Consider the following 26,881-nt stretch of genomic DNA (forward strand, 5'->3'; position numbering starts at 1 on the left):
TCTTTTTGTTGTTGGGATGGAGAGTAATTAGCCTAAGCCATGCTAGCAGAGTTGGTGCATGTGATGGTGCATGCACACGGGTTTGCATGCATGTGCCTGCCCTGTGCCCATGTGTGATGTATATGGTAGCAAAGAGTACATCTCCACATATTCTTGTTTACACACACACACATACACACACACAAGAGTGTCTTTAGTGATGGCTCAATGGTTAAGAATATTGGCTGTTTTTATAAAGAGGACCTGGACCCGGGTTCAATTCCCAGCACCCACATGGCAGCTCATAAGCAGGGTTCCAGAGGATCCGATATCCTCACCCAGACATACATGCAGACAAAACAACAATGCACGTAAAACTTTAAAAAAAAAAAAGTCTTTTAATATTGGTATACTCCTTAGTCAGGAAGCTTTTCTTGTAAACTGCTAGGTGATAAACTTCTTACGCTTCTTGTACCAACTACTCAGCTCTGCCTCTGCAGTAAGAAAGCAGCCACAGACAGTACGTAAACATGGTAGTTGCTGTGTCCCACCACAGCTTGGCACACAAAGACGCAACAGTCCATATCTTGCCTGTGGATAGTGCTTTATCGATACTTAGTGCAAACTGTCAAAAGACCAGTAGGACACCTAATTATTTTGGAGAGTTGAACACTCCTTTGGTGTCAGACAAAACAACTGTGCCATGAATTGGTACGTTTAATTCCTTCCTTTTCCAAGGAGATAACTGGGCATCACATCCCCAGGTCATCTAGCAGAGTGAAGTAGACTATGTTGCTCCTTCCCCTGGGTAAGAGAGAAGAGCACAGGTCTTGTCTTTTATTTTATTTCTTTGGGCATCATCCCATTTAATGTGAATGTTAGCAATGTGAAGAGAAAACATCAGCAGAACTTCCTGACTCTGTCTTGGATTACCAGAAGTCTTATAAGAGTAGAACCGTGTTAATGATTGTAGTTATAATGTCACTGATACAATAGTGATGTCATAATGCCTCATAATGAGGCTGGCTATATGAATCAGAAGCATTTGGAAATGACATTTAAGCATGAACAACAAGACCAGCAGCTTTCTAGTAGTTGCTCCCAATGGTGAGTCCTCTTCAGCCTGTCAGTGGGAAGTGCTAAGGTGGCTGGGGCTTGTTTAATGATGAAATGTTTCCGTCTTTCCAGGTGGGCAGGGTGAACTTAAGACAAGAACATGGGGGATTTGGGCTGTTACAAGGTGGTTTTCCTTGCCAAAATAGTTGACTTTCATAGCTAGGCCTCTGGTCTGTCTGGCAGTTAGCTGATGGCATTGGTTATTACCCTTCAGTTTTATGAATCTTTTTAAAAGATTTATCTAATTAATAAGATTTACAATGTTTGTTTGGTTTTTTTTTTCATGGTTTTTTTTTTATATTTAAAAATTTCCATCTCCTCCCCTACTCCTCCCCCTTCCCTCCCCTCCTCCTCCCCCTTCCCTCTCCTCCCCTCCACCCATACCTCCCCTCCCTCCCTCTCCAGGCCAAGGAGCCATCAGGGTTCCCTACTCTATGTTAAGACCAAGGTCCTCCCAACTCCCCCCAGGTCCAGGAAGGTGATCGACCAAGCTGAGAAGGCTCCCACAGAGCCCGTCCATGCAGAGGTTTTTAAGACAGAGTTTCTCTGTGTAACAGCCACGTCTGTCCTGGAACTCACTCTGTTGACCTGGCTGGCCTCAAACTCATGGATCCGTCCTCCCTACCTCCTGAGTGCTGGGACTAACGGTGTGCGCCACAACTGCCCGGCACTACACTTTACCTTTGAAGCAGCTTTAGATTTACAGCAGAACTGAACAGAAAGCACAGAACGATTCTGTATTTGCCCCTGTCCCCACACATGTGACCTCCCCACGACTGACATCCACACCAGAGTGATGCATTTGCTGGTAGCTTTTTTTAAATTTATTTTTCTGTAACTTTTTTAGAGGTTGTCATAAGCAAGACTTCTTTAAGAAGTTGAAGATGCCATCTAGTCACCGCGGTGATAACATTTGATTATAACTTTTTGGACCTTTCAGAGGCCATTTTACAGCAGGACACTAAAGTGAATGTGACATTGAAACGGTGGCCCGGCAGAAATGGACTGCGAAACCCGTCCCTGTTCCTGTCCATGCCAGCTTTAGAAACAAAGTAGCTCGCCCTGGGGAGGGCAGTTTCTGCTCCGTTAGTCCTGTTGGTGATCATGCCCTTCTAGGCCAGACTGTCACCAAAGGCTGCTGGACCAAGGGGACATGGCCTTGCTGAGAGAACCTGAGAGTCAGGGTTCTTAAGTCAGGGCAATACATTCAAATCCGAAGGTGACTGGCTAAGATGGCCGAGGACTGGCGAGACTGGCAGGGTCATTGGGAGCCTGGAGAGGGAGAGAGCCCGGCTGTGTGCCTTGGTTTCTGACTATTATACACACACACACACACACACACACACACACGGAGAGAACTTCCCATTTTAACATACTATTTTGGTGGCCTTTTGACTGTTGGCCAGACAGATGTGCAGTTTTGTTTGGTCTTCCTAATGCCAGCTCATACTAAACAAACAAACAGGGTTGTACAACTTGGAACATGGTCTTTCAGAGCTTTGCTAATTTTTGTCCAGGCTGTGGTGAATGAAGACACCCAAGGAAATGTCAGCCAGCTGCAAGCTGAAGTGAAGAGGCTCAAGGAGCAGCTGTCTCAGTTTACGTCTGGGCAGCTCACACCAGAAGGCTTACTGACCAGAGGTAGGATGAGCTCATTGCCTTTTGTCCTGGGCGGACTTGCTGGGAATGTTAGGTCAAGAGCTTGTGCTGCTAGATGGGTGGTCAGACTTTCTCACATACTCTCCTCCGTATTGTACCCGTGGATGAGGATAGCTCTTTGAATTAGATGTTTTGTGAGGTCCAGTAAGAAGGGGAATCAATGATTTTGAGTAATTCATCCCTAATAAATACTGGAAAGAGATGCACTTAGATTATGAGAATTTAGGAAAACTGAATTATTTTTCCTGTTTAACTGATTTGATTTGATTACTCCCAAGTATACAACATACGTATACTGATTGGGACAGGAAATGTTTCTTTAAAGAATAGCTAGTAGTGGCCAGGTGGTGCTGGTGCCTGCCTTTAATTCCAGCACTCAGGAGGCAGAGGCAGGTGGATCTCTGTGAGTTCCAGCACCACCAAAGCTGCACAGAGAGACCCTGTCTTGAAAAAACAAAAAAGACATAACAACAAAAAATAATAGCTAGTAGAATTAATTTGAGATCTATAAAACTGTAAGAAAAAAATATCTGGGGCTGGGAATAAGTTTTGATAGTAGAACACTTGGTAGGCATGTGTGAGGCCCTAGGCTTGATTTCCAATACTTTATAAGACAAAACCAGCAATCAAAAAATAAAGAGCATGCATTGATATAATAATATAAAGTATGCTTTGGTACGTGTTGGTATAATAATATAAGCATAGTCTGTGTACCTGATTCCCAGAACTCAGGGAGCGGAGGCAAGGTGGTTAGATTTAGACTAGTCTAGGCTACAGAATGAGTTTTAGGCCAGCTCTACTACAGAGCTACAGACAAAGAATAAATAAGAATGTGCATTAGGCTAGAGGCACGTGTGGTTCTCCTCCAGGTTCCTTGTAGACTCATTTCTAAGCAAGCTCTGGTGGCTCATGCCTATAATTCCAGCATTTGAGAGGCTAAGGCAGGATTGCCAGGAGTTCAAGGCCAACCTGGGCTACAGTTTTTAAAACAACCCACTTCCATTTCTTTCAGCACATGTATTTATGCTAAGTAAATAAAGAGAAACGTGTTTTCTTTGTAGAACAGCCTGTTTGCTGAGAGAGTTAGCATGAAACTGGTCACCAGTGAGAGTTGGCAGAAATACTTAGTTTTGACAAATGAACATGTTTCTTATTTTCCTGTTTTAGACAAAGAGAAGACTAACTACATAGAACATTTCCTGGAAGCAATGCTATTCTTTAAGAAATCTGAGCAGGAAAAGAAGGTAGGAGACAGAAAGAGATCCGGGACATTTTGGAGTTTGCTGTTGTGGTTGGTTTTCTTTATTTCAGGGAGTGACGCATATATAGTACCAGATGTGAAAGGAAAAGGCTTCTTGCCTTTGAGTTTGGAGTTGGTGCTCCCTGCCGGGTTCATGAGAATAGGAAAGCTAAATTAATTTTCATGTTTAACTGAATCATGATTTTTTTAAGTCTCTGGCAGAAAAAATTACCCAACTAGAAGACCTCACCCTCAAAAAGGAAAAGTTTATTCAGTCTAATAAAATGATCGTGAAGTTTCGCGAGGACCAGATAATGCGTCTAGAGAGGCTCCAGAAGGAGGCCCGGGGACGCTTCCTGCCTGAGGAGCAGGACCGTCTGTTGTCGGAGCTGAGGGATGAGATCCAGACTCTGCGAGAACAAGTGAGTGCAAGCCCCTGTTGCATTCCTAGGGAGGAGCTCTAAGGCTGTATGCCATCTTCTCCAGCTGCGTTCTTTAGTGCAGTGAACTTGACTGGCAGTGTGAGCTGCATAATTCCCTCTCCCTTTTCCAAGCTTGCAGCTGAAGACAGAAGGAAAGGCGGTGCCTTGGGCTCCACAGCAGCGGTCATTACCCCAGCCTCCGCAGAGCCGAGCTTTTCAGGGGTCTCCTTTTCTCTAGAGAGGATGAGTTTCACGAGGCACCCAGTTTGAAAGCCAAAATAAATTTTTTGTGTCCAATATATTTAATACATGTCCAATCAATGGATAAATATTTTTACTTCCATTTTTTTATGTGTTTTCCTGTACTTTGCTAGTTAATGTATTTTGGAGGGCAATTTAATCTTAATAGACATGAATTTTCCTTATTCTCCTCCCTCTTTTTAAAGATTTATTTATTGTATTTTATGTGTATGGGTGTTTTGCTTGCATGTATGTCTGTGTACTATGTGCTTCCGTGGTACCTGAGGAAGCCAGCAGAGGGTGTTGCCTATCTTGGAACTGGAATTACAGCCGTGTGGTTGCTGTTAGTGAAACCCAGGTCCTCTGAAAAAGCAGTCAGTGTTTTTGACTGCTGAGACATCTCTCTACCCCCGTACTCTTTTTATTTATTTATTTTTCTGTGCTGGAGATCAACCTAGAGCCTTTCGCATGCTAGGCTCTGAATGGCTTTTAGAGAGACCGGTTCCTTAGGACATTTTGTGAACACATGATGTGTGTAATTTCTCAATGTCACAGGTGGAACACCACCCCAGAGTTGCAAAGTATGCTATGGAAAATCATTCCCTCCGGGAAGAGAATAGAAGGCTGAAATTATTAGAGCCTGTGAGAAGAGCCCACGAAATAGATGCCCAGTCCATTGCAAGACTAGAACAGGCTTTCTCTGAAGTGTCTAGCAAAGAGAAAGACGACAGAGGTAAGAAGTGAAGTGAGAAGGGGCTGTGGAGCAGGGACTTCAGCGTCTGGAGCACTGGCTGCTCTTCCAGAGGACCCAAGTTCAATTCCAATTACCCATGTGGGAGCTTAGACTGTCTATATCTTCATTCTTACACAGAATGATGCTCTCTTCTGGCTTCCATGGGCACCAGGCATACTTGTGGTGCACAGACACACATAAAGAAAAACACACATGTACATAGGATTAAAAAAAAAAAAAAAAAACAAAAAAACAACTGAAGAATCTATGGGATTGGAAAGATAATGTCAGTAGGGTGTTTGCTGTATTAACATGAGGAGAGAACTGGATTCTCCAGTTAGCCAGCCTAGCGTATTAGGAAAACTGTTACACCATTTAGAGATCTCCTTCTTGGTGGATGGCACCTGAGGGAAAACACCTGAGGCTGCTTTCTGGTCTGCACATGGCTCACACACAGAGAAAGAGGAAAGAACATTTATAGCAGGGTGTGCAGGTGATACACGCCTGGAATCCAAGCACTCAGGAGGCTGAGGCTGGGGAATAGTAAGTTCTAGGCTAACCTGGGCTATGATGGATCTCTATCCCCAATCGCTTCTCTTGCTTTACATTTTATCTCTCTGTCATCTGTCTCTTTATCTACTTTAGATTTTTTGAGACAGGGTTTCTCTGTGTGTCTGTAGCTGTCCTGGAACTCACTCTATAGATCAGGCTAGCCTTGAACTCAGAGATCTGCCTTCCTCTGCATCTGAGTGCTGGGTTTAAATGTGTGTGCTCCTGCTGCCCAGCTCTTTTGCTTGTTTGGTTTGGTTTTCTCATCTTGCTTTTTCCATTTCCCTTGTCTGAGTCTTTTGTTACTCAGTTATGACTTAGTCAAAGAAGATCAATTATTTGCATGTGGAGAAACTCAAGATTTTATATGCAAAGTAAGGATTATCCTTGTTATCATTTTCTCTTCTAAATAATTCACTGTTCACAGTGGCCAGTAGCACCAATTTTTACAAGTTCAGCTGTACTAGTGTTTGTCTAGCACGAACATGGTTTTCTTTAGTCTCCAAGGGAATAGCTTGTCGCCTTCATTACACTTCTCCGTCCTGTGGTTTCTGAATCTTGGACATGACCTGTAGTGCCCTTGTGGTACTGCCTCATCCTGTGCCTCCTGCTGACATCTGTGTTCTCACAGACACACCTTCCGATCCATTTCTTATTTATCCTTGTGCCTCAAAACAAACCTGAAAGAGAGTGCAGAAAAATGTTTTCTCATTTTTTTGTCTTTCAAAGACTGAAGTGGTTTCCTTTTTAACAGGTCTGCAAGGATTTTCTCCCAAAGCACTGAAATAACCAAATTTCTTCGTAAACACTGAGAAGTTAAAAGCACAGCTCCTGCAAATTCAGACAGAACTAAATAACTCAAAGCAAGAATATGAAGAGTTCAAAGAGCTAACTCGGTAAAATGCAAGCACACATGCTCATCCCCCATTTTCTGAATACTTTCTATTAATAACCAATAATTTGGCATGTTACTTTACATATGAGACTTTTAGTAACTAATTTGAAGAAGCACTTTTTCTTGTAGTTCTTTGCTATGTTTTGACAGTCGGTCGTGCAAGTGTTTTGAGCAGTGCTCACCTGGAGTGTCAGTTGCACTTTAGAGGAAGTTCATCTCATTACCAGATTTAAATCACAGCCGCACACTAAATTGAGATTCCTTTTAGAAGTTATAGATTTATTAATACTCTTATTTGATTCACATTGTATAAAAGGATAAACTATGTTGATACTATAACCGAAGTTAATCCTAGCCTAAAATATAGAAAAGTGTTAATTTTGAAAGTAACAGTATCCTGACATGAACATGAGATCTACGAGAGCATAAACTGCAATGTACTTAAGAATGTTTGTCACTGCGCAGGGGTGGCGCACGCCTTTAATCCCAGCACTCGGGAGGCAGAGGCAGGTGGATCTCAGTGAGTTCGAGGCCAGCCTGTTCTACAGAGTAGTTCCAGGACTGTTACTGTTACATAGAGATACCCTGCCTCAAAAAAAAAAAAAAAAAAAAAGAAATGTTTGACATTATTGATTGTCTGAAGGAACTAAGTCTTAACATCTATTAGGAAAAAGCAGGTAGAACTGGAATCTGAGCTTCAGTCTTTGCAAAAAGCAAACCTCAATCTTGAAAACCTTTTGGAAGCAACGAAAGCCTGCAAGCGCCAGGAAGTTTCCCAGCTGAATAGAATTCATGCCGAGACACTTAAGGTGAGTCACTGGTGCTTCTGTTTAAACTAGACACGCCTCTTTTACTAATAAAGGTTGTTTCTAAACACAGATTGCAGGACACCTAGCGTTAGACTCCAGCGACAAGGCCAAGGAGGAGGAACAAAACATTTGAGATCAAATTCGACGTTAGACGTGTTTCCTAACATCTGCATCTCTCTCTCTCTCTCTCTCTCTCTCTCTCTCTCTCTCTTCCTATTTTGTTCTTTTTGAGGCAGGATCTCATAATAGCTTAGGCTGTCTTTAAACTTACTCTGTAACCTAGGTTGGCCTTGAACTTTTGATTCTCCTGTCTCTACCCCTATGAGTAATTGTCTTACAGGCATGTGCCACCATGCCCAGCTTTGCAATTTAATTTGCTTTTTGTAACACTCAAAGATGTGTCTTAGGCCACGCCTGGCAGCGCAGGCCTTTAGTAGGATGCAGAGGCAAGCATCACACATCCTGATATTACAGTCATACGTAACCATGCCCAACTTCAAGTTCCATTTTTTAAACTTTATTTACATGCAATTATATTGACTGATGGGTTTATTTCCATTTGGTCATTTCTACCCAGTGCTTCAAGAACGCATTTTTTTTTGATAAATTGATGAGTAAAACTTTAATTTTTTCCTATTCTTAAAATCTCTAGATATTTTTCTTTGTATTAATGATTCTTTCCGCAATGATTGTTCTGCAGACAATTACCACTCCAACGAAGGCTTATTCACACTGTTCGAAACTGGCCTTAAAGTCAAGCCCTGAGGTGGGGAACTTTGGCTTCCTGTACACACAGAATTCCAGTGGTTCAGACAGCGATATATTAAATGAGCCAGTGCCGCCAGAGATGAGTGAACAAGCTTTGGAGGCCATCTCTGAAGAGCTTCGGACTGTTCAGGTAATACTTTAATTTTAGGAAAAGTTAACAGTGTTCATTTAAATAAACTCCCTGTAATTCTTTCATTTAGCTTCTCGAGACAGGTTTCCATATATAGCAGTCCTGACTGTCCTGAAACTCGCTCTGTAGGCCAGGCTATCCTCAAACACACAGAGATCCACCTGCCTCTGCCTCCCGAGTGCTGGGATTAAAAAGTGTACACCACCACTGCCCAACAATTCCTTTTAATTTTTATGTTTGCATATTTATTTAAAAGTTTCTGTTCTGATTTTTTTAAGTTTGTTTGTTTGTTTATATATTTATTTATTTATTTATTTATTTTCTTATTTTTCAAGACAGGATTTATATGTAGCTTTGGAGCCTGTCCTGGAACTTGCTCTTTAGACCAGGCTGGCCTCAAACTCACAGAGATCCACCTGCCTCTGCCTCTTGAGTGCTGGGATTAAAGGTATGCGCCACCACGGCTTGGCTTATTTCTTATTCTTGAGCAAATTGTTATATAGATCAAATTTTAGGGAGGTTTTAATGTACTTGAAATAATGTGAGATTTGATTACATTGGGATCCTACTAGTTTGTTAATTAAATTTTACCCCTTTGTCCAGGAAAACTTGAAATAGATATCCCAAATCTGATTTTTTTTTTTTTTCCTGTTGCAGGCCAGAGAGGTCTTTGTGATGAAATAAGCCCAAGGAAGCTTCTTAAAAGACTCTGGGGGGGTGGGGGTGGGGTGGCTGGAGAGATGGCTCAGTGGGTAAGAGCACTGACTTCTCTTCCAGCCTACCTGGACTCTGTTCCCAGCACCCACATGGCAGGTCACTGTTATTTCAGTTCTGGAAACCCTATGCCCTCTCTTAGACATAACATGTAAGCAAAACACCAATTCACATAAAATTAAAATAAATTGGTTTTCATAAAAGAATTATTAAAAAGTCACTAGGGGGTGCACTGATTAAGTCTAAAGTTTAAAAAGTTATGTAGAGACCTTTATAATTTATTTCATACATACATTTTATATACATATATGTGTATATATAGTATACGTATATAATTACCAACCAAGCCACTTTTCCAACGCTTTTATTTATTTGCTTATTTATTGTTTATATATTTTGGGGGGGTTCAAGACATGGTTTCCCTGTTCAGACTAGCCTTGAACTCAGATCTGACTGCCTCTACCTCCCTAGTACTGTGATTAAATGCATACTCTGTCATACCTAGCTAGGACTCTGTAATTTAATTCCAGTTGAATATTAGCTACTTTTCTTTGTGATGAGTTTATCCATTTTGATCATTCACAAACGTAATTTTGGAACATAGGTATAATCAGAATAGCCCTTTGAAGATCTCTGCCTCCAGCAGTCCTTTGCTGTGTTTGCTTCTATAAGGGTTTAAGTTTATTTTGCTTTGGTTTCTTGTTTCTTTAATCAAAAAGAAATAGGGCAGGAGAGTTCTCAGCAGTTAGGCTGCTTTCTAGAGGATCTAGGTTCAATTCCCAGCACCCACCCAGCGGGTTACAGCTTCCTGATATTCAAGCTGCAGATGTTCCATCACCCTCTTCTGCACCATGGGCATTGGGCATGCACTTGGTACTCAGATGTACATTGACGCAAAACACCTGTCCCTAAAACTTATAAAATTAATAGTTTTGAAATTCTATGAGAGGCCTTTTTGATGACTGAAGTGTATTGATGCAGGAACAACTGAGCGCTCTTCAAGTCAAGCTGGATGAAGAAGAGCATAAAAACCTGAGACTTCAGCAGACTGTTGACAGACTGGAGCACCACTCTACACAGATGCAGGAGGTGAGGGTCGGAGGGCAGCCGCAGGATGCTGAGATAGCGTCCGAGTGAGCGTGCTGTGAGACGGGGCATCCCCTCCCACCTCTGGGGTTCTTTTCAGTTTTCCCTAGTAATTTATATTCATTCAGACCCCATTGCCCTCCAGAACAACACTGCCAGATAAAAATTCCCTTACCAAGCACTAGTGAACTTTCTGAACCCTCTGCTAGTAAGACAGACATTCATTGTCTGAGTTTTGTACTGCTTAGTAAAGTATTCAAGCGGACGGTTTGTTTAAAGACAGACGGGTCTGTCCACATCTTGCGCTGATCTTTGATTGTGTTGGTCATTTCGTTATCGTTCATCTTGTTTTGTCTCCTCATTGCCTTTAAAGCTAGACATTAAATACAGAAATGCATGACTTGCATTGCTTTAGCATACTTTTTCAGGATATTCACTTTTTTCCCAAAGCTTTTTTCATCAGAAAGAAGTGATTGGACCAAACAGCAACAAGACTATCTTGCACAGTTGAATGACCTTGAAAAACAGCTTCAGGATACCCACAGTAAGAACGACTGTAAGTCTGGCAGTGAGCTCAGTATCTTTTTTGATCTTTTAAATGACCTTTTTTTTCTATTCAGAGGGGTTGCTTATTTTGTTGTTAGATAATTGATCTTGAATTTTCATGGTAAAGGTATAATAAATAAAATAGGTTATAAGACATAATTTTCTTCAAGATTACTCACAAATAAATGTTGCAAGTGTTTACTTAAAGTTTATCTAAGGGCTGGGAGGTGGCTCCATTGCTTCACAGGTTTGAGGACCTGAATTCAGGTCCTAGAACCCACTTGAAAAGCTGGGCATCTGTTATCCCAGTGATGTCAAGATGGAGGGCAAGACGAGCAGATCTCGGCTCCCTGGGCAGCTAACCTGGCCCACGCTGGGAAGCTCTAGGCCAGTGAAGGCTCCGTCTCCGGCACTGCTGTCCACATCTGTGAGGATCTCTTGGAAGCTGGGTTGCGCTAATGTTGACAAAGTCTCTAGGTGTGGGTGTCACTCCCACTTCTTTATTTTCCTCTACATCAAAGCGTTTTCAGATAAGCCAGGACATCCTTTGCGACACAGCAAATTGGAGATTGGCCTGGGATGCATGAGACCCTGTCTCCAAAATGTTTTCTGTAGTTTTCAGTAACTCTAGTTTTAAGTTGGAGTTTCCTTTTGAGACTAGAAGTGTCTAACCCATGTTGAAAAGCTCTGGTATATTACTAAGCATTTTCAACAGCTAAGAGTACACTGCTTCAAATAGTTAAATATCATGAATTTTTCTTACATTAATAATTTTGTTGCGTGTTCTACAAGAAAAAAGTTCTTAAAATGTCAACAACGAGGAACAGATGTTAACTTTCTCTGTTTGAGCAGCAATGTTGGAACAGCTGGGTGTGGTATCCCATGCCTGTAATTCCAGCACTCAGGAAGTAGAAGCAGGAAGGTGAGGAGCTCAGGGCTATCCTTGCTACACAGTAAAAGTAGGGCCAGCCTGGGGCAAAAGAAATGGAGGTGCAGTCATGAACTCAGGAGAGGAAGGAAAGTGAGATTAGTGTTTAGTGCTCACTTGTCGATGCTTGTCTTGGTGATGGTGAGGTCATAGTTATTTGCCTGCTTTATACAAGGTAGAGGAACCTGTTGAGACCTTGATTTCTTTGATTTCCAGTTTTGAAGTGTGAGGTCCATGACCTACGAATTGTTCTTCACTCCGCTGACAAAGAACTTTCTGTGGTGAAACTGGAGTATAGCACGTTCAAAGAGAGTCAAGAGAAAGAACTAAACCAGCTTTCTGAAAGACATGTGCAGGTTCAGCTTCAGCTGGACAACACCAGGTAGACCTGTCCTCTGTTGGTTCACGGTGCCTGCTCTGTTGTTCTCAATACTACTTGAAGTATTATAAGCCCAACACACATTGCATAAGCCAGTAACCTTGTAATTTATTAATAATTTATTACAAGTATACTGTGTTTTCTTATATCCAGTTGACTTCATTACAAACTGGCTTTGAGATTTTTTTTTTTTTTAATTTAGTTTGTGGCGGGGCAGGGGCGGGTTGTTCAAGACAGGGTTTCTCTGTAACAGCCCTGGCTGTCCTGAAACTCACTCTGTAGACCAGGCTGTCCTTGTTTTTCCGAGACAAGCCCTCACTATGTAGCTTTGACTAATCTAGAACTCATTCTGCTTCCTGAGTGCTGGTATTAAAGGCATGCACCAACATGTCTGACCTAATCTCATTAAATCTTAATTTCCTTTGTTTATTTGTGAGACTAGAACTAGATCTGAAATGTAAAGAATCTACCGAGCTATGTATGCATTTTGTGCTAAATTAAAAAGCAGTGATTATCCTAGTGATATTGGTCAAAATGTAGTTGTTCTGAGTGTCTCTGTTCTACAGTGAGCCATTTACAGTGCTTATTCCCCGGCACTCAGTGACTGCTCGTGCTTCTGGGTGGTAGAGCACAGCACTGCCTTCTTGTCAGCATTGCCTATACCGTGAATACGTGCACAGGTCCCCCCTCAGCCTACTTCTTCATTCTCTTTGTAAGGTGCTGCTTCTGCACTCCTTCATTGCACAGGAGAGGGTTCTGCATCTGGTTCGCTGTGTGTCAGCCAGGAGAGATGAGATTATTGGTTCTCTTTTGGATGACTGCTGGATGCAGCATAAGATGAAGTGTGCTGGGGAAAGGAGCAAGGGGGTGTAACTGAGCAAGCAACAAGTAATTCTTCTCTGGGGTTATAATCTCTTGGTTAGGAAGAAGCCACAGATTCTATTGTAACATCTTCCTAGAGCTAGACTTTGTCATAAATGGCTGGGGTTGAATTTTTGACAAATCATGAAAATTATTAAGTGGCGAGTGCCTGGCTAGAAACACTCAAGTGAACCTCAATTGTCAGCTAGCTAATAAATCTCCAGCCAATTAGCCACATGAGCAAGGATACGGAGGAGATGCTTCAGGATGACACTCCCTCTCCATCATGTCTTCTGGTAGTGGTGCTCATATGAGTACCGAGGGCATTCCACATCAGACCCGACAGCTCTCTGTCGAATGCCAGTGGTTTCTGATAGAAAAACTTGAACTTGAGAAAATCTGACTCATAGAAGCAAATGTTCATACTTTCCGTTTATATTGCTGGTAAAGATTAGAAAATGAAAAGCTTCTTGAAAGCCAAGCCTGCCTACAGGATTCCTATGATAACTTACAAGAAGTAATGAAATTTGAAATTGACCAACTTTCAAAAAAACTCCAGAGCTGCAAACAAGAAAATGAAACTCTGAAGTCTGATCTGCATGTAAGTGATGGGCACTGTTGTAACTGGTGGCTGTATTCTGAATCTGTGGCTCCTGTCCTGTGTCCTCTAACTTCCTCTACCAATCGCGGTGCTTGATGTTTGTTAGCCGCTTCAAGCCTAATCTACGGTTGTCTTTTAGAATTTGATGGAGCTTTTTGATGCAGAAAAAGAACGCAACAACAAATTATCATTACAGTTTGAAGAAGATAAAGAAAATAGCTCTAAGTGAGTGCTGTTAATTCTTCCCATTAATTAGAATATTGTTCAATACTACATTCTTTATCTTGCTTTGGGGGACTTTAGGGTCTCACTGTCTAGTGGAGGCTGGCCTTAAACCTGCAGTCCTCCTGCCTGGGTGTATTCCCATGTGCTGAAATACAGACATGCACCACTGTGCACAGCTTTCAGCTTGTGGTTTTCTTATTAACACCCTACGGAGAGTTATTTTCAGTTGGGGCTGTAGCTAACTGGGGGGGGGGGGGGGGATACTTCTACCCAAGTAGCTGATGGTGATTGGAGTCAGGGTCACCTGTAAGTCACAGTATGAGCTATATGACTAATTATCCTTTTGTTTGTTTTGTTGTTTTGGGGGTGAATTGGTTGGTTGCTTGCTTTTTTTGTTTTGGTTTTTGAGACAGGGTCTCCCTATGTAGTCATGCATGACTTGGAACTCATAGAGATTCACCTGCCTGCCTCTGCTTCCTGAGTGCTGGGATTAATATACATCACACCAGGCTTTTGACTATCCTTTTATTTTGGGGGGGTGTAGGGGTAACTTTTACTTTATTCCCCCCAGACTCTCATTAGGTCTCTCCCTCTCTCCAAGTTCTTTTTCTTTCCATTGCAGTGAGTCTGTCAGTAATCTCATGATCACACTAGGGAGAATAGCTATTTTTCAATTTCTATTTATAGTGTTCTTTATGACTATTCTTGGCCCTGATACACAGTGAAGGCAGAATATGCCACCTAGTAGGGATATAGTAGGGATATACTAGCATATAGACATATCCGGTGGTCCAGGTCTGTGCTGTAGGTGTTAGAATGCGTAGAGTGAACCAGTGAATGAGACATCCCTGTGGTCATGGACTTCACGTTCTGTCTCAGACAGGCGGCAGTAAATACTGTGTGCTGTGTTTGGGCTATCAAATTCCAAACACTGAAGAGAAGTAAAGAGTTGTGGCACAAAAATAATTCCTTACTAAACAGTTGTTACCAGATACATTCGGCTTTCTGCCTTGCGTGGCATTTATCACTTCTGGGCATGCACACTCAGTTCATGTTTCCTTAATTTTTTTTCTCTAGAGAAATCTTAAAAGTTCTAGAGGCTGTGCGTCAGGAGAAACAGAAAGAGATGGCCAAATGTGAGCAGCAGGTGAGATTTTGTTCTTACTCAATTATCCTAGAATTTGAAATTTGTAACTTTTATTTCTGAACTCTAAAGAATAAAATGTTTCCACTTTCAGTGTTAGAAATCACTAATAAAAATTTTGACTAGGGTGTTTTGTTTTGTTTTTTGTTAAGGTTTAAACTTAGACTTCTACCACTGAGGTGCATCCCTAGACATTATTTGTTTCGTTTGTTGTTTGTTTCCGAGACAGGGCATCTCTGTAATCCTGGCTGGCCTGGAACTAGCTATGTAGACCAAACTGGTCTTCAGCTCAGAGAGCCGCAACTAAAGGCATGTGTCGCCACACTTGGCCGCCCTTGATTGTTGAGACAAGGTCACACTGTGGCTACCCTGGAATGTACTTATAACCCACGTTTTCCCTGAACTCAGATCCTCCTAGCCCTGCCTTCCAAGCACTTGAATTTTTGCATGCAGTAGGACATCTGTTTCTGTTAGTATTTTTAATTTTACTTTATTATTGCTGTGCACCCCGTCGTGTGTGTTTGTGTCTGTCTGTCTGTCTGTGTACCTCAGAGGACAGCTACTCCCCATCTCACCAACTCTTTCTGACTCCCAGGTGGCTATAATGAGAGCTGCTGGGCTCACTTAGTAGAAACCACAAAACCACTCCAGGCTTTGTTCCTTGTTAGTGCAGACTCTGTAATGTGCAAAGTAATTTTCAGCCTGTTTTTTTGTTTTTAAATGTGTGTCTGAATTATTTTCTAAAACTGTTTTTCCTCACAGATGGCAAAAGTACAAAAACTAGAAGAAAGCTTGCTTGCTACTGAAAATGTGATCAGTTCTCTGGAAAAGTCTAGAGATTCGGACAAGGTAGATAAAGTTCGAGTTTTATACTTCTATATTTTGTTTATTTTTGGTGGTGTTGTTGTTGTATGTTTAGTTTTAGAGCCCTGATATCTCTGTGTGACCCTACCTGGCTTTGAAATCACAGTCCTTTTACCTAAGTATCTGGGATACAGGTACATCATTCCTGTCTCCTGAACTATTTCTTACCTCAGGATGACTTACAGACTGGTCCATGTATATTTTAGGCTTTTTTTTTCTTCTGTCTTTAAAACAAGGTCTCACTGTGTAATCCTGGATGGCTTGGAACTTATGATATAGACCAGACTGGCCTCAGACTCACAGAAATCCACCTGTCTTTGCCTTCTTAGCACTGAGACTGTGCATGTACGCCGGCATGTCCAGCATACACTGTTCCTCTAGAGGCTTGTGAAACACACCTTGTCCTTTCAACTAGAATCCTGATGTGACGCTGACACTTTTTTACTGACTATAAGTTCATGACACACAGTCTCAGTCCTTATTGTTGGCTTCACCAGAATAATAAAAGTGGTTTGTCTGTGTAAATATAAAAATGAACATAACAGCCGGGCGGTGGTGGCGCACGCCTTTAATCCCAGCACTCGGGAGGCAGAGGCAGGCGGATCTCTGTGAGTTCGAGGCCAGCCTGGTCTACAAGAGCTAGCTCCAGGACAGGCTCTAAAAAAGCTGCAGAGAAACCCTGTCTTGAAAACCCAAAAAAAAAAAAAAAAAAAAAAAAAGAACATAACAGTCTACACCTATCATACCAGGTCTTAGGAGGCAGAAGGCAAGAAGGGTAGTGATTAAGAGGCCAGCCTGAGCTACATAAAGATTTGGAAGCTAACCTGAGGTACATGTTGAAACCCTGCCTCAAAAATAAATAAATAAATAAATAAATAAATAAATAAATAAATAAATAAATAAAAATTTAAAAGAAAAAGGTTGTGGAAGGTAGAGTATTATATAAGATTTTGCTAAAATAAATTGGCTTCCTTTGTTGCCACTAGGAAACAGAAATGGTTTGTATTTTTTGTGTTTGCTACTTTTCTTATTTATGTGACCAAACAATTCCCAATAAAGATTTATAGTAGGAAAGATTTATACTTTCTCATAAGGGGCAAGGCATGGCTCCATACTGATAGGAGCTCTTCGTAGCTTGGCACCTGATAGGGAGCACAGAGGGCATGAGTAGGAATTGGGGCTGTAACCCTAGAACCCACTTCCTCCATCTCGGTCCCAGAACAGTACCACTAGCTGGCAGTCGGGTGCTCAAACAAGACTGCAACAGTTCATCGTTTAAAATGATCTCCGTGTCACTGGTTTTGAAGATAATGTTTGTGTCCCTCTCAGGAACTTGTCACTAATCTCATGAACCAAATCCAGGAGTTAAGAATATCAGTTGGTGAAAAAGCAGAAACCATAGACACCCTGAGACAAGAACTGCAAGACATCAATGTAAGTTTACTCACAGTCTGTGGTGGAGTAAGCTCGATTGCAGAATTAACACCCAGAGGACTTGTGAGGTTGCAGTGGGCACACTTTGGGATAGAACATTTGTGTGCCGGGAGCCACTGATGAGAAACAAACGGTATTGCTGGTAACAGTTAAGGCTAAGGTGGGGCTCCTTATTTGCCTCAAGAAAGGAAGTTATGTTTTAGTTAAATTTGCAGGTGCTTGTCATATGGAATTGTGCCCCTGATCTGAGACCCAATGATCCGTTTCCTGAAGTAGCTTCTCCCTTTGCTTGGCTCAGGGTGAAGGTTTTCATCTGCATCTGTTCTGCTCCAAAGGAACTTGGCTTCGCTCCATATTTAACTTCACAAGCAGTCTCTGATGAGATGACAAAGCCGATGGTTCTCTTTAACACCTTTAGAACTGTCCTGTTTCTCCTTGCCATGTACACTAGTTCTTATTCCTTCATTAACACAGTTTGTCGGGTTGGAAAGACGGCTTAGTGGTAAGAGCAACTGCTGCTCTTCCAGAAGACCTGGCCCGTCCTCCACATTGGGCATCTCACAACCTCCTGTCACTGCAGACGCGTGGATTTGATACCCTCTGTGGGCACCTGCACATACCTGGCATGCAAGTACACTTGGCATACACAGACACAAAAATAATAAAACCCAAAACAACAACAAAAACAGCCACCAGGTGTTTCTGAGTTAGCTTGTTAGTCTGGTCCTCACCTTGGAACTAGGATCACTTCTCAGTTGCTTTGATGTGCAGATGAGCAGAAACCCTGCTGAAAGCTCTTGTGCCAGTGACTTTATTTTCTGCAGTGCAAATACAATGTTGCTGTGGCTGACAAAGAAGAGAGCAAAGAGTTGATCAGGAGACAGGAAGTGGATATCCTGGAACTAAAAGAAACTCTCAGGCTGAGAATCCTCTCAGAGGACATTGAGGTGGGTATTATTATCGTGACACTTTCCTTTTTTCTTTTTTCATCCCTTCCTCTCCTCCCCTCCCTTTCTTCCTCTGTCCCTTCCACCCTTCAAGATAGGCTCCTCTCTGTGTAGCACGGGCTGACCTTGAACTCATAGAATCCCACCTGCTTCTGCTTCCCCAGTGCTGGGATTAAAGGTGTGTGCCACCGCCTGGCAGCAGTAAAAATTGTTAAGTCCTTGTCACAAAAATAAAACAATGTATCAGAATCTTAAGGAGAAAATTTAGCAAGTGTTAGGCTATCAGAGAGATTCCAAGTGATGTAAAGGGAGCTGTGAAAAGAAAAACACAGAGTTACCGTTGTAGGCATAGAAATTTGTAACTCCAGTGCAAATCCCAGTTTTGAAAAACTGGTGTATATTTGCATTGCAAGTATACACATATAAGCCAAAAAACTCAGCTAGTGTTCTCCATGAAAAGATTAACTCTGAATCCCTGAGTAGAAAGAGCCTACTATCTAGCCTTACACAGGAGCCTGAATCTGCTGAAGTCACGCATAGGCCTGTTTATTTATGTATCAACTGCCTGGGTTGTCTTGGAATGGTTTAGCCCATAAACTGGGGGGGCGGGGGGAGGATTTTAAAGATTTTTATATGCAACTTTTCTAACTTTAAAAAGTTTATAAGAATGCAATGGTTTATGAAACAAACAAGATAGATATGAAGTGTATGAACTGTCCTCCTTATATGAACTGTCTCCTGGGGACATTGCTCCTACAGAAGGACATGCTGTGTGAGGACCTGGCCCACGCCACCGAGCAGCTGAACACGCTCACAGAGGCCTCAAAAAAGCACTCTGGGCTACTGCAGTCTGCCCAGGAAGAGCTGACCAAGAAGGAGGCGCTGATCCAGGAGCTTCAGCACAAGGTGAGGGGCACTCTGAGCCGCTCAGACACCTGCAGGGAATGGCATGGGCAGGGTGTCCTGACTGTCCTGCTGTGGCTAAGTTCTCTGTGCACAGAAAGTTGGCAAATGGGTTGATTAGATAGAGGCTGTCATTCCACCGTGGACTTCCCTCCCTGCTCTGGGTCTTTGACACATGACAACAGTATCTGCCACAAGGTTGTGGTTATTAACAGTAAGATATTAAAACAAAACTATAGCCTTCAAATTAATAAGTTGTCCATATATATATATAACATTTAAGAAACATCTTTTTTTTGCTGTTGTTTGAGATTGGGTCTCACTATTTATCCTAGGTTGGCTTTGAGCTCATCATTTTCTTGCCTCCACCTCAGTTGTGGGGAGGCTGCTTGTTGGTTTCCGGCTGCTCAACCTTGAAATAATCACACAGAAACTGTATTAATTAAAACACTGCTTGACCCATTAGCTCTAACTTTGGCTAACTCATATCTTAATTTAACCCATTTCTAGTAATCTGTGTATCACCACATGGCTGTGGCTTACCGGGTGAAGTTCAGGCCTCCTTGACTCCGCCTTCTTCCTCCCAGCATTCAGTTTAGTCGTCCCGTCCCCCTTTCCCCGCCACCCCCCCCCCATAATGGTAATCACAGCATTCAGAGGGAACTCCCACATCACACCTCCCAGAGTGCTGAGAGTACAGGCACAGGCCACTACACCCAGAATAAAATATCTTTTTATGTAATAAATAAATTAGATATATTTGTGAGGTTTATACTAATAGGTTTTGCTGGAGTTTGTTGAAACAAGCTTGCTTTGTAGCTCTGGCTTTCCTGGTACTCAGTAGGCAGCCCAGACTGGCCTGATAATTTTATAATTCAAGCTGTCCTCAAACTCATGATAATCTTCCTAATCTCTACCCCCTGAATTCTGGGATTACAGGCATCAGGCATCTCACTTGCCACACTGTGTTGCCTTGATATGTGTATACATTATATTATGATTAAATCAGGTTGGTTAATATATCCATTACCTCACTTACTGTTTTGTTTGTGGTACAGTTTTAAAACTACTGTCTTTCCTGTTTTGAACTATGCTTTATGCATTATTTTTGCTTGTGCTCAAGATATATTGCATTAGGTCTCAAAAACTCGCTTCTGTCTGAACTTGATAGACTTTAATGGACACCTCCCGTCCAGGGCTCTTTAACTCCCTAATCTCTCATAACTACTATTCCTCTCAACTCTCTGAGTGATGCTGTTGTGGGTTCCACATAGAAGCTGGTTCATTGTGTTTCTGCCCTTGGCTTCTGTCAGTTTTGTGATATCTTCTAGGTCCATGCACTTTATTGCAGAGGACAGAGTTTGCTTGTCCTACAGGCTGGCCAGGGCTCTTCTGTATCTAGGACTCCTTGTTTTCTTTCCGTCTGCTGGTGGATAATCAGATTGACTGTGCTTTGGGTGCTGTGAACAGGGTGTGGTTAACACAGGGATGCAATCCTCTCCTCAAGTATTATATCACAAACTGGGGAGGATGGTTCAGTAGATAGAGCAGTTGCCAGGCAAGCACACGTCCTGCTGCTTGGATGTGCAAAACTTACAATAGCTAGGTAGACGTGGTGGCCTACTTGTGATCTAGTGTGCAGGGAGCAGAGCCAGGGAGTCCCCTGAGCACACTGACTAGCGGTTGGCCTCCACAGGTCACACCCATGCTTCTGCATGTGATCCCACACATATGTGAGCACACACATACACCATTTCATTTCCTGCAAATAAAGACCCAGAACTGAGATTGCTGACCACGTGGGAGTTCTAGTTTGTTTTGGGGTGACCTTCCCCCTGTCCATGGGTTTGTACTAATTGGCATACCAATAGCAATACAGACTCTCCGTGTCCTCAGTACATCTTTTCACCTCGACAGGGACAGGACTCTGACTGTGATGCGCTTTCCTCTGGTGGTTGGCGCTGGGGAAAGTTGTCTTTTCTAATTGGACAGTGTTTCCTGAATTATTTTCTAAACTATAACCTGTTATCTGTTCAATTTGCCCAGTTAAACCAAGAGAAAGAGGAAATAGAACAGAAGAAGAATGAATATAACTTCAGGATGAGGCAGCTGGAGCACGTGATGAACTCTGCTTCCGAGTGTCCACAGGTATGTTTCCAAAGACGTGCATTTCAGAATGACCAGTTTTCAAATGAGAAAAACGTGTAAATCGTTATTCCTTGTAATTTTTAAGAAAAAAGTCTCTTCATTAGCACCCCATCTGCTTTCTACCTGGTAAATTCTTTTGTTTTGCTTGGATGGGAATTAAAATAATAAACTACGTGGCCTTTCCCGGCGTGGCCTGTGCTCTAGGGGCATGGCATCATCAGTGCGATGTGGACTGCAAAGGGACTCTTCGTGGTACGTGTAAGCACGCATGTGGATGCAGTGTGATTTTTGTTTCAGAGTCCCAAAACACCACCTCCTTTTCAACCTCATTTGGCAAAACTCTTGGAAACACAAGAACAAGAGATAGAAGACGGACGGGCCTCTAAGAATTTTTTGCAGCACCTTGTTACAAAACTAAATGAAGAAAGAGAAGTCAGAAATGCTGAAATCCTCAGAATGAAGGTACATGACTTCCTTTCTGTGGGCTTTAAGAATCTGCAGCTTCCTTCCAGCTGCTGCTGATCCACGTTCAAAAGGCCAGAACTTTTTCAGAGTCTTCCTCCCACCCTTGACCCCTGGTTGTCTAGTTTGTTATCCCAAGGAGCTCCCACTTCCTTTCCTTCCTTTTTAAAACTGTTCAGTACATACTCACTAAGTCTGTAAGCCCCTTTCCCTGCCATGTGGGGTTTTTAGTATCATAGTCTCTACCAACCACATTGTTATGAGCAATGAATAAGAGGCCTGATTCCTTGAACTTCACCTCAGTGCTGTCCAAGTTCTGAATCTTTACCAGATTAATAGCATATTACCTCAGCACAGATTTAAATGTGGCACGCTTGTCTTAGGTGATGTGCTCGTGGAGCCAGCAGTCAACATCACATGGGTTTCTCTGTCACTTTCCACCTTAATTTATGAGGCAAGGTCTCAGAGCAGGCACTCTACTGACTGCGCCATCTTCCTAGCCCCTTGGTATAGTTTCCTTTTCTCTCCTCTCTTAGGCTGTTTAAGACACTGAACATATTCATGAGTCACGGTTCTAAGTCTCCAAGAACCCGTCACCAACTGTTTAATCCAATAACACTCAGTGCTGTACTTTAAGAATGATATAGCCAGGCGGTGGTGGCGCACGCCTTTAATCCCAGCACTTGGGAGGCAGAGGCAGGCAGATCTCTGAGTTCGAGGCCACCCTGGTCTACAGAGCGAGTTCCAGGACAGCCAGGGCCGCACAGTTAAACCCTGTCTTTGGGGACTTGAGGGGACACAGGGGACACACAGTGTCACTTCACAGACCTTGCTGTCCTGCAACTCCTTATGTCCGGCAAACTCAGAGTTTTGCCTGCCTCTGCCTCTCAAGTTTTGGAATTAAAGGTATGTGCCACCACACCCAGCTTCAGTCACAACCTTGGGAAGAAAATAGCACCCAGTCTGACATTTCTTCTGAAAAAAGCCATTTGGTGTGTTCTCAGGATCAGCTGTGTGAAATGGAGAATCTGCGCCTGGAGTCTCAGCAATTAAGAGAGAAAAACTGGCTCCTGCAAAGTCAGCTGGATGATGTTAAAAGGCAGGACAGTAGGTGAGTAAGAGCAGAAGTCCCCTCTCTGGACTTGGTCTGTCTGTGCGTCCTTGTGTAGATGAGGTCAGTGCACGCTTCCCCTGACCTGGGCAGTGCTTGTTTGGCTTAAGTTCTGTGGTGAGGGTGTGGCTCTTGCTAGCATCTACCACCTACCAGCTCTGTGAAATATATTCAGAAGATGTGGAATATTTGAACTAAACCAGAAGCGTTATATCAATAAAAACCTAGAGTCAGCGATTGAGTAAAAACCTGAAGGGTCAGAGAAGCAGCGGAGTGGCCACCAGTGACTTCCTGCTTCCCCAGTTCCTCCAACCAAAAGAGCTTAGATCCTCTCTCGCCCCACCTTAGCACTTCCTGTCCCCTCTCTGTACAGACCTCCAGACCTCTATGGTTGACTAGTGGCTGGCTTCACCCTCTGACTCCAAGCAAGCTTTATTTGTCAGAACACAAACAAAATGTCACACAGCACAAACTGCTTTTGTTTAAAAGGGTTTTTGTTTTTGTTTTGTTTTCTGGTGTTTTGTTTGTTTGGTTGGTTTGGGTTTTTTTGGTTTGTTTTAGGAAGGGATGATTGTTTTTGTTTTTGTCGGGGTTGGGGTTTTCGAGACTGTTTCACTACTGCCCTGGCTGTCCCAGAATTCACTAGACCAGGCTGGCGATGAATGAATTCACAGAAATCCTCCTGCCTTTGCCTCCTGAGTGCTTGCATTAAAGGTGTGCACCACTACACCTAGCTTTTTGGTTTTTGTTTTGATTTTCTGAGACAGGGTTTCTCTGTGTAGCCTTGGCTTTGTAGACCAGGCTGGCCTGGAATTCACAGAGCCACCTGCCTCTGCTGTGCACCACCACTGAGCCACAGTCTGAAACCTAGCATCTGTATTTGTCAAGTAGCTGTCACAGGGTTTCTGTTGCTGGGAAGAGACAGCATGGTGACTCTTACTAGGGAAGATATTTAGTTGGGTGGCTATGTTTTCAGAGGTTTGGTCTGTTATCATCATGATGGGACATGGAGAGATTCAGGCAGACAGGTGCTGAGGAGGGATCGGAGAGTTCTATCTGCAGCTTGCAGGTAACAAGAAGTGAACTGAGATGTGACTTGAGCATTCATGAGACCTCAAAGTCTGCCTCTGTGGTGACACACTTCCCCCAACAGGATCGCACCCACTCAGGAAAACCACACCTCCTGATAGTATCTTTCCCTCTGGGGAGCCATTTTCTTTTAAACTACCACATTCCACTCCCTGGACCCCAAAGTCTTATCACCATATAATAAATGCAATCAATCCAACTTTAAAAGTCCTCACAGCCTATCACAGTCTTTGCAGTGTTTAAAAGTCTAAAGTTCAATGTCTCTTCTGAGATTCAAGCAGTCTCTTAACTGTAATACCCTATAAAACCAAACGAAAAAAAATCGCATACTCCCATCATATAATGGCTCAGGATATACATTATCATTCCCAAGCGTAGGCAAGGGATCATAGCAGGGAAATACTGGACCAAAGCCAGACCAAAGCCAGCTGGTCATCTCCAGACTCTGCATTTCTGTGCCATAGTCTGACCTGCGTTCAGATCTCCAGCTTCTGTCTGCTTTGTTCCCTGCAGCACACTTCTCTCTCTTGGGCTGGTCCACTCCCTGTTAGAGCTCTTCTCAGCTGGTGTCCTACAACTCTGGCATCTCCAGCATCTTGGAGTCTCCAAGGCAATCCAGGCTTCAACTTCAGCTTCACACAATGTCCTCTGTAGACCTTCATTCAGGAACACCCCTGCCATATGCCCGGCCTCAGTAGCTTTCCTTAGTCACAGAGGGAGATTCCATGACCCATTTCTTCCATTCTAACTCTAAACTCAGAACCATGTGGCCGAAGCTGCCAAGTTCTGCTGCTTGCTGGGGCTGGAACGTGGCCCCTCATTCAGGTTCATCTTCACTAGCTCTCTGTTTTCCATGTTTCTTCACCACCCAAGCTAGACTGTCCTTGCTCTGTAGGCCAGACTGGCCTCAAACTCAGAGATCCATCAGCTTCTACCTTTCCAGCGCGGGATCAACGGTGTGTGCCACTGCATCCTGCTCTAAGCTTTCTTAAAATTTCTTTTCACAAGATGAAAGTTTAGCTGGGTAGGATCTTACCCTGAGGTCACTAGTCTCTTTATCCCATTTCTAAAAATCTGTTTATCTCCTTGAATACAGGACTTTGCTCCACTCTACTTCCTAGTGCCCCCTTTCTCCTCAAATTTTACGTTTTGTAATTTATCCTGCTCAGCTTGCTCCTTTTCATTATAAATCTTTACTAGAGTTACCACTAATAACCAAACAGCAGAGTCTATACTAGGCTGTTTTGAGATTTCTTCTGCCGGCAAAATTAATCCAAAACTCTTCCCTTTAGCCTTAGACACTCTCTTTGGACAAGGGCAAAAGGCAACCACATTCTTCACCAAAGTATTTCAAGAATGGTCTCGAGGCCATATATTAATATTCTTTGATTTTGAATCCTCTTGAGCCCGGCTCACAGCACCACTGTCTTCCGTGCTCCTACGGCACGGCACATTAAGCCCGGCTCACAGCACCACTGTCTCCCGTGCTCCTGCGGCACGGCACATTAAGCCCGGCTCACAGTACCACTGTCTCCCGTGCTCCTGCGGCACGGCACATTAAGCCCGGCTCACAGCACCACTGTCTCCCGTGCTCCTGCGGCACGGCACATTAAGCCCGGCTCACAGCACCGCTGTCTCCCGTGCTCCTGCGGCACGGCACATTAAGCAATGCTGAAAGCATTCCACCTCTTTCCTACCCCAAAGTACCACATCCAGATTCCTCCTAACAAAGGCTGCCACAGCAATCCCTCACTCCTCGCACTAAGTTTTGTCTTAATTAGGGTTTCTGTTGTTGTGCCAGGACACTACGACCACGGAAACATTGAATTGGGTGGCTTAAATTTTCATTATTTTTATTTATTATTATTTCATTATCATCATGGTGGACACAGCAGCATGCAGGTAGACGTGGTGCTGGAGAAGCAGCTGAGAGTCTACCTCTTGCAGGAAACAGGAAGTGAACCAACACTGGGTGTGCCTTGAGGAGATACGATACCTCAGAGCCCACCCCCACAATGACACACTTCCTCCAACAAGACCATGCCCACTCCAACAAAACCATATCTCCTAATAGTGCCACTCCCTTTGGGGGCCATTTTCTTTACCACCACAGTTTCTAGGTAAATAAGGTACAAGATGCAGAAAAGGGGAGAGTTTCCCACCAATTGACTCTGCTTTGCAATATGGTTCAGGCAGACCGAGGCATCTTCAGCATCCTGCTAATCATGCCTAAGGCCCTAGGTTTGATATCCAATACCACAAACAAAGTCAAGCTAGATGTCAAGTGTACGGTGTAGTATTGTTGCCTGTTAACTTTCTACAAGAGGACTACTGACAAACCTGGTGTCAGCATCCATGCCTGCCTGTAGCCTCACTCAAGATGTGCAGGCGAGGGGAGAAGCTCACGGTCATCTTGAGCTACACATCAACTTCATGCCTAGCCTGGGCTACATAAGACCTTCTCCAACAGCAACAAAATAAGGCAGGAGGTGAAATGGACCCAAAGAATTTTCTGGGATTGCCCCACTAATTTCATCCCCAGACTGGGTCCATGCCTTTCCAGAGCATCTTAGAAACGTGCCAACTGTCTGCACGTTTTCAGAGGCTGTCCTGAGACTAAGATGGGATAACAAAGATTTGAGAGAGTTATAAAGGCAGGTCTGCTGACAGTGCAGATGCTTCTCTTCCCATCTTAGGGAACTCCATACCACTGACTTAGTGGACTGGAGTAAGTCACTGGTATAGGCTGCTCCCCTAGGTCAGTGGTTCTCAACTCGTGGGCCATAGCCCCTTTGGGGTCACATATCAGATACCCTGAGGATCAGATGTTTACATTACAATTTATAACCGTAGCAAAATTACAGTTATGAAGCAGCAACAAAGTAATTTTAAAGGGTCA

General features: G+C 43.2%; 1 protein-coding gene across 1 annotated transcript in view; it reads left to right on the plus strand.

Moving 5' to 3' along the window:
• The window catches only part of Kif15 (kinesin family member 15), a 55,739-nt gene that overhangs the window by 22,034 nt on the left and 6,824 nt on the right, over positions 1 to 26,881 (plus strand). The window contains 20 exon segments of the mRNA XM_038323023.1: positions 2,613 to 2,736; positions 3,922 to 3,998; positions 4,207 to 4,416; positions 5,212 to 5,389; positions 6,693 to 6,834; positions 7,501 to 7,642; positions 8,343 to 8,540; positions 10,236 to 10,343; positions 10,791 to 10,896; positions 12,031 to 12,196; positions 13,505 to 13,655; positions 13,795 to 13,880; positions 14,958 to 15,027; positions 15,787 to 15,873; positions 17,218 to 17,322; positions 18,147 to 18,269; positions 19,029 to 19,175; positions 21,219 to 21,320; positions 21,618 to 21,782; positions 22,787 to 22,893. Coding sequence (XP_038178951.1) covers positions 2,613 to 2,736; positions 3,922 to 3,998; positions 4,207 to 4,416; positions 5,212 to 5,389; positions 6,693 to 6,834; positions 7,501 to 7,642; positions 8,343 to 8,540; positions 10,236 to 10,343; positions 10,791 to 10,896; positions 12,031 to 12,196; positions 13,505 to 13,655; positions 13,795 to 13,880; positions 14,958 to 15,027; positions 15,787 to 15,873; positions 17,218 to 17,322; positions 18,147 to 18,269; positions 19,029 to 19,175; positions 21,219 to 21,320; positions 21,618 to 21,782; positions 22,787 to 22,893 — 2,594 coding nt within the window.

The sequence above is a fragment of the Arvicola amphibius genome, chromosome 3 (genome assembly GCF_903992535.2).
Source record: "Arvicola amphibius chromosome 3, mArvAmp1.2, whole genome shotgun sequence".
Lineage (NCBI taxonomy): Eukaryota > Metazoa > Chordata > Mammalia > Rodentia > Cricetidae > Arvicola > Arvicola amphibius.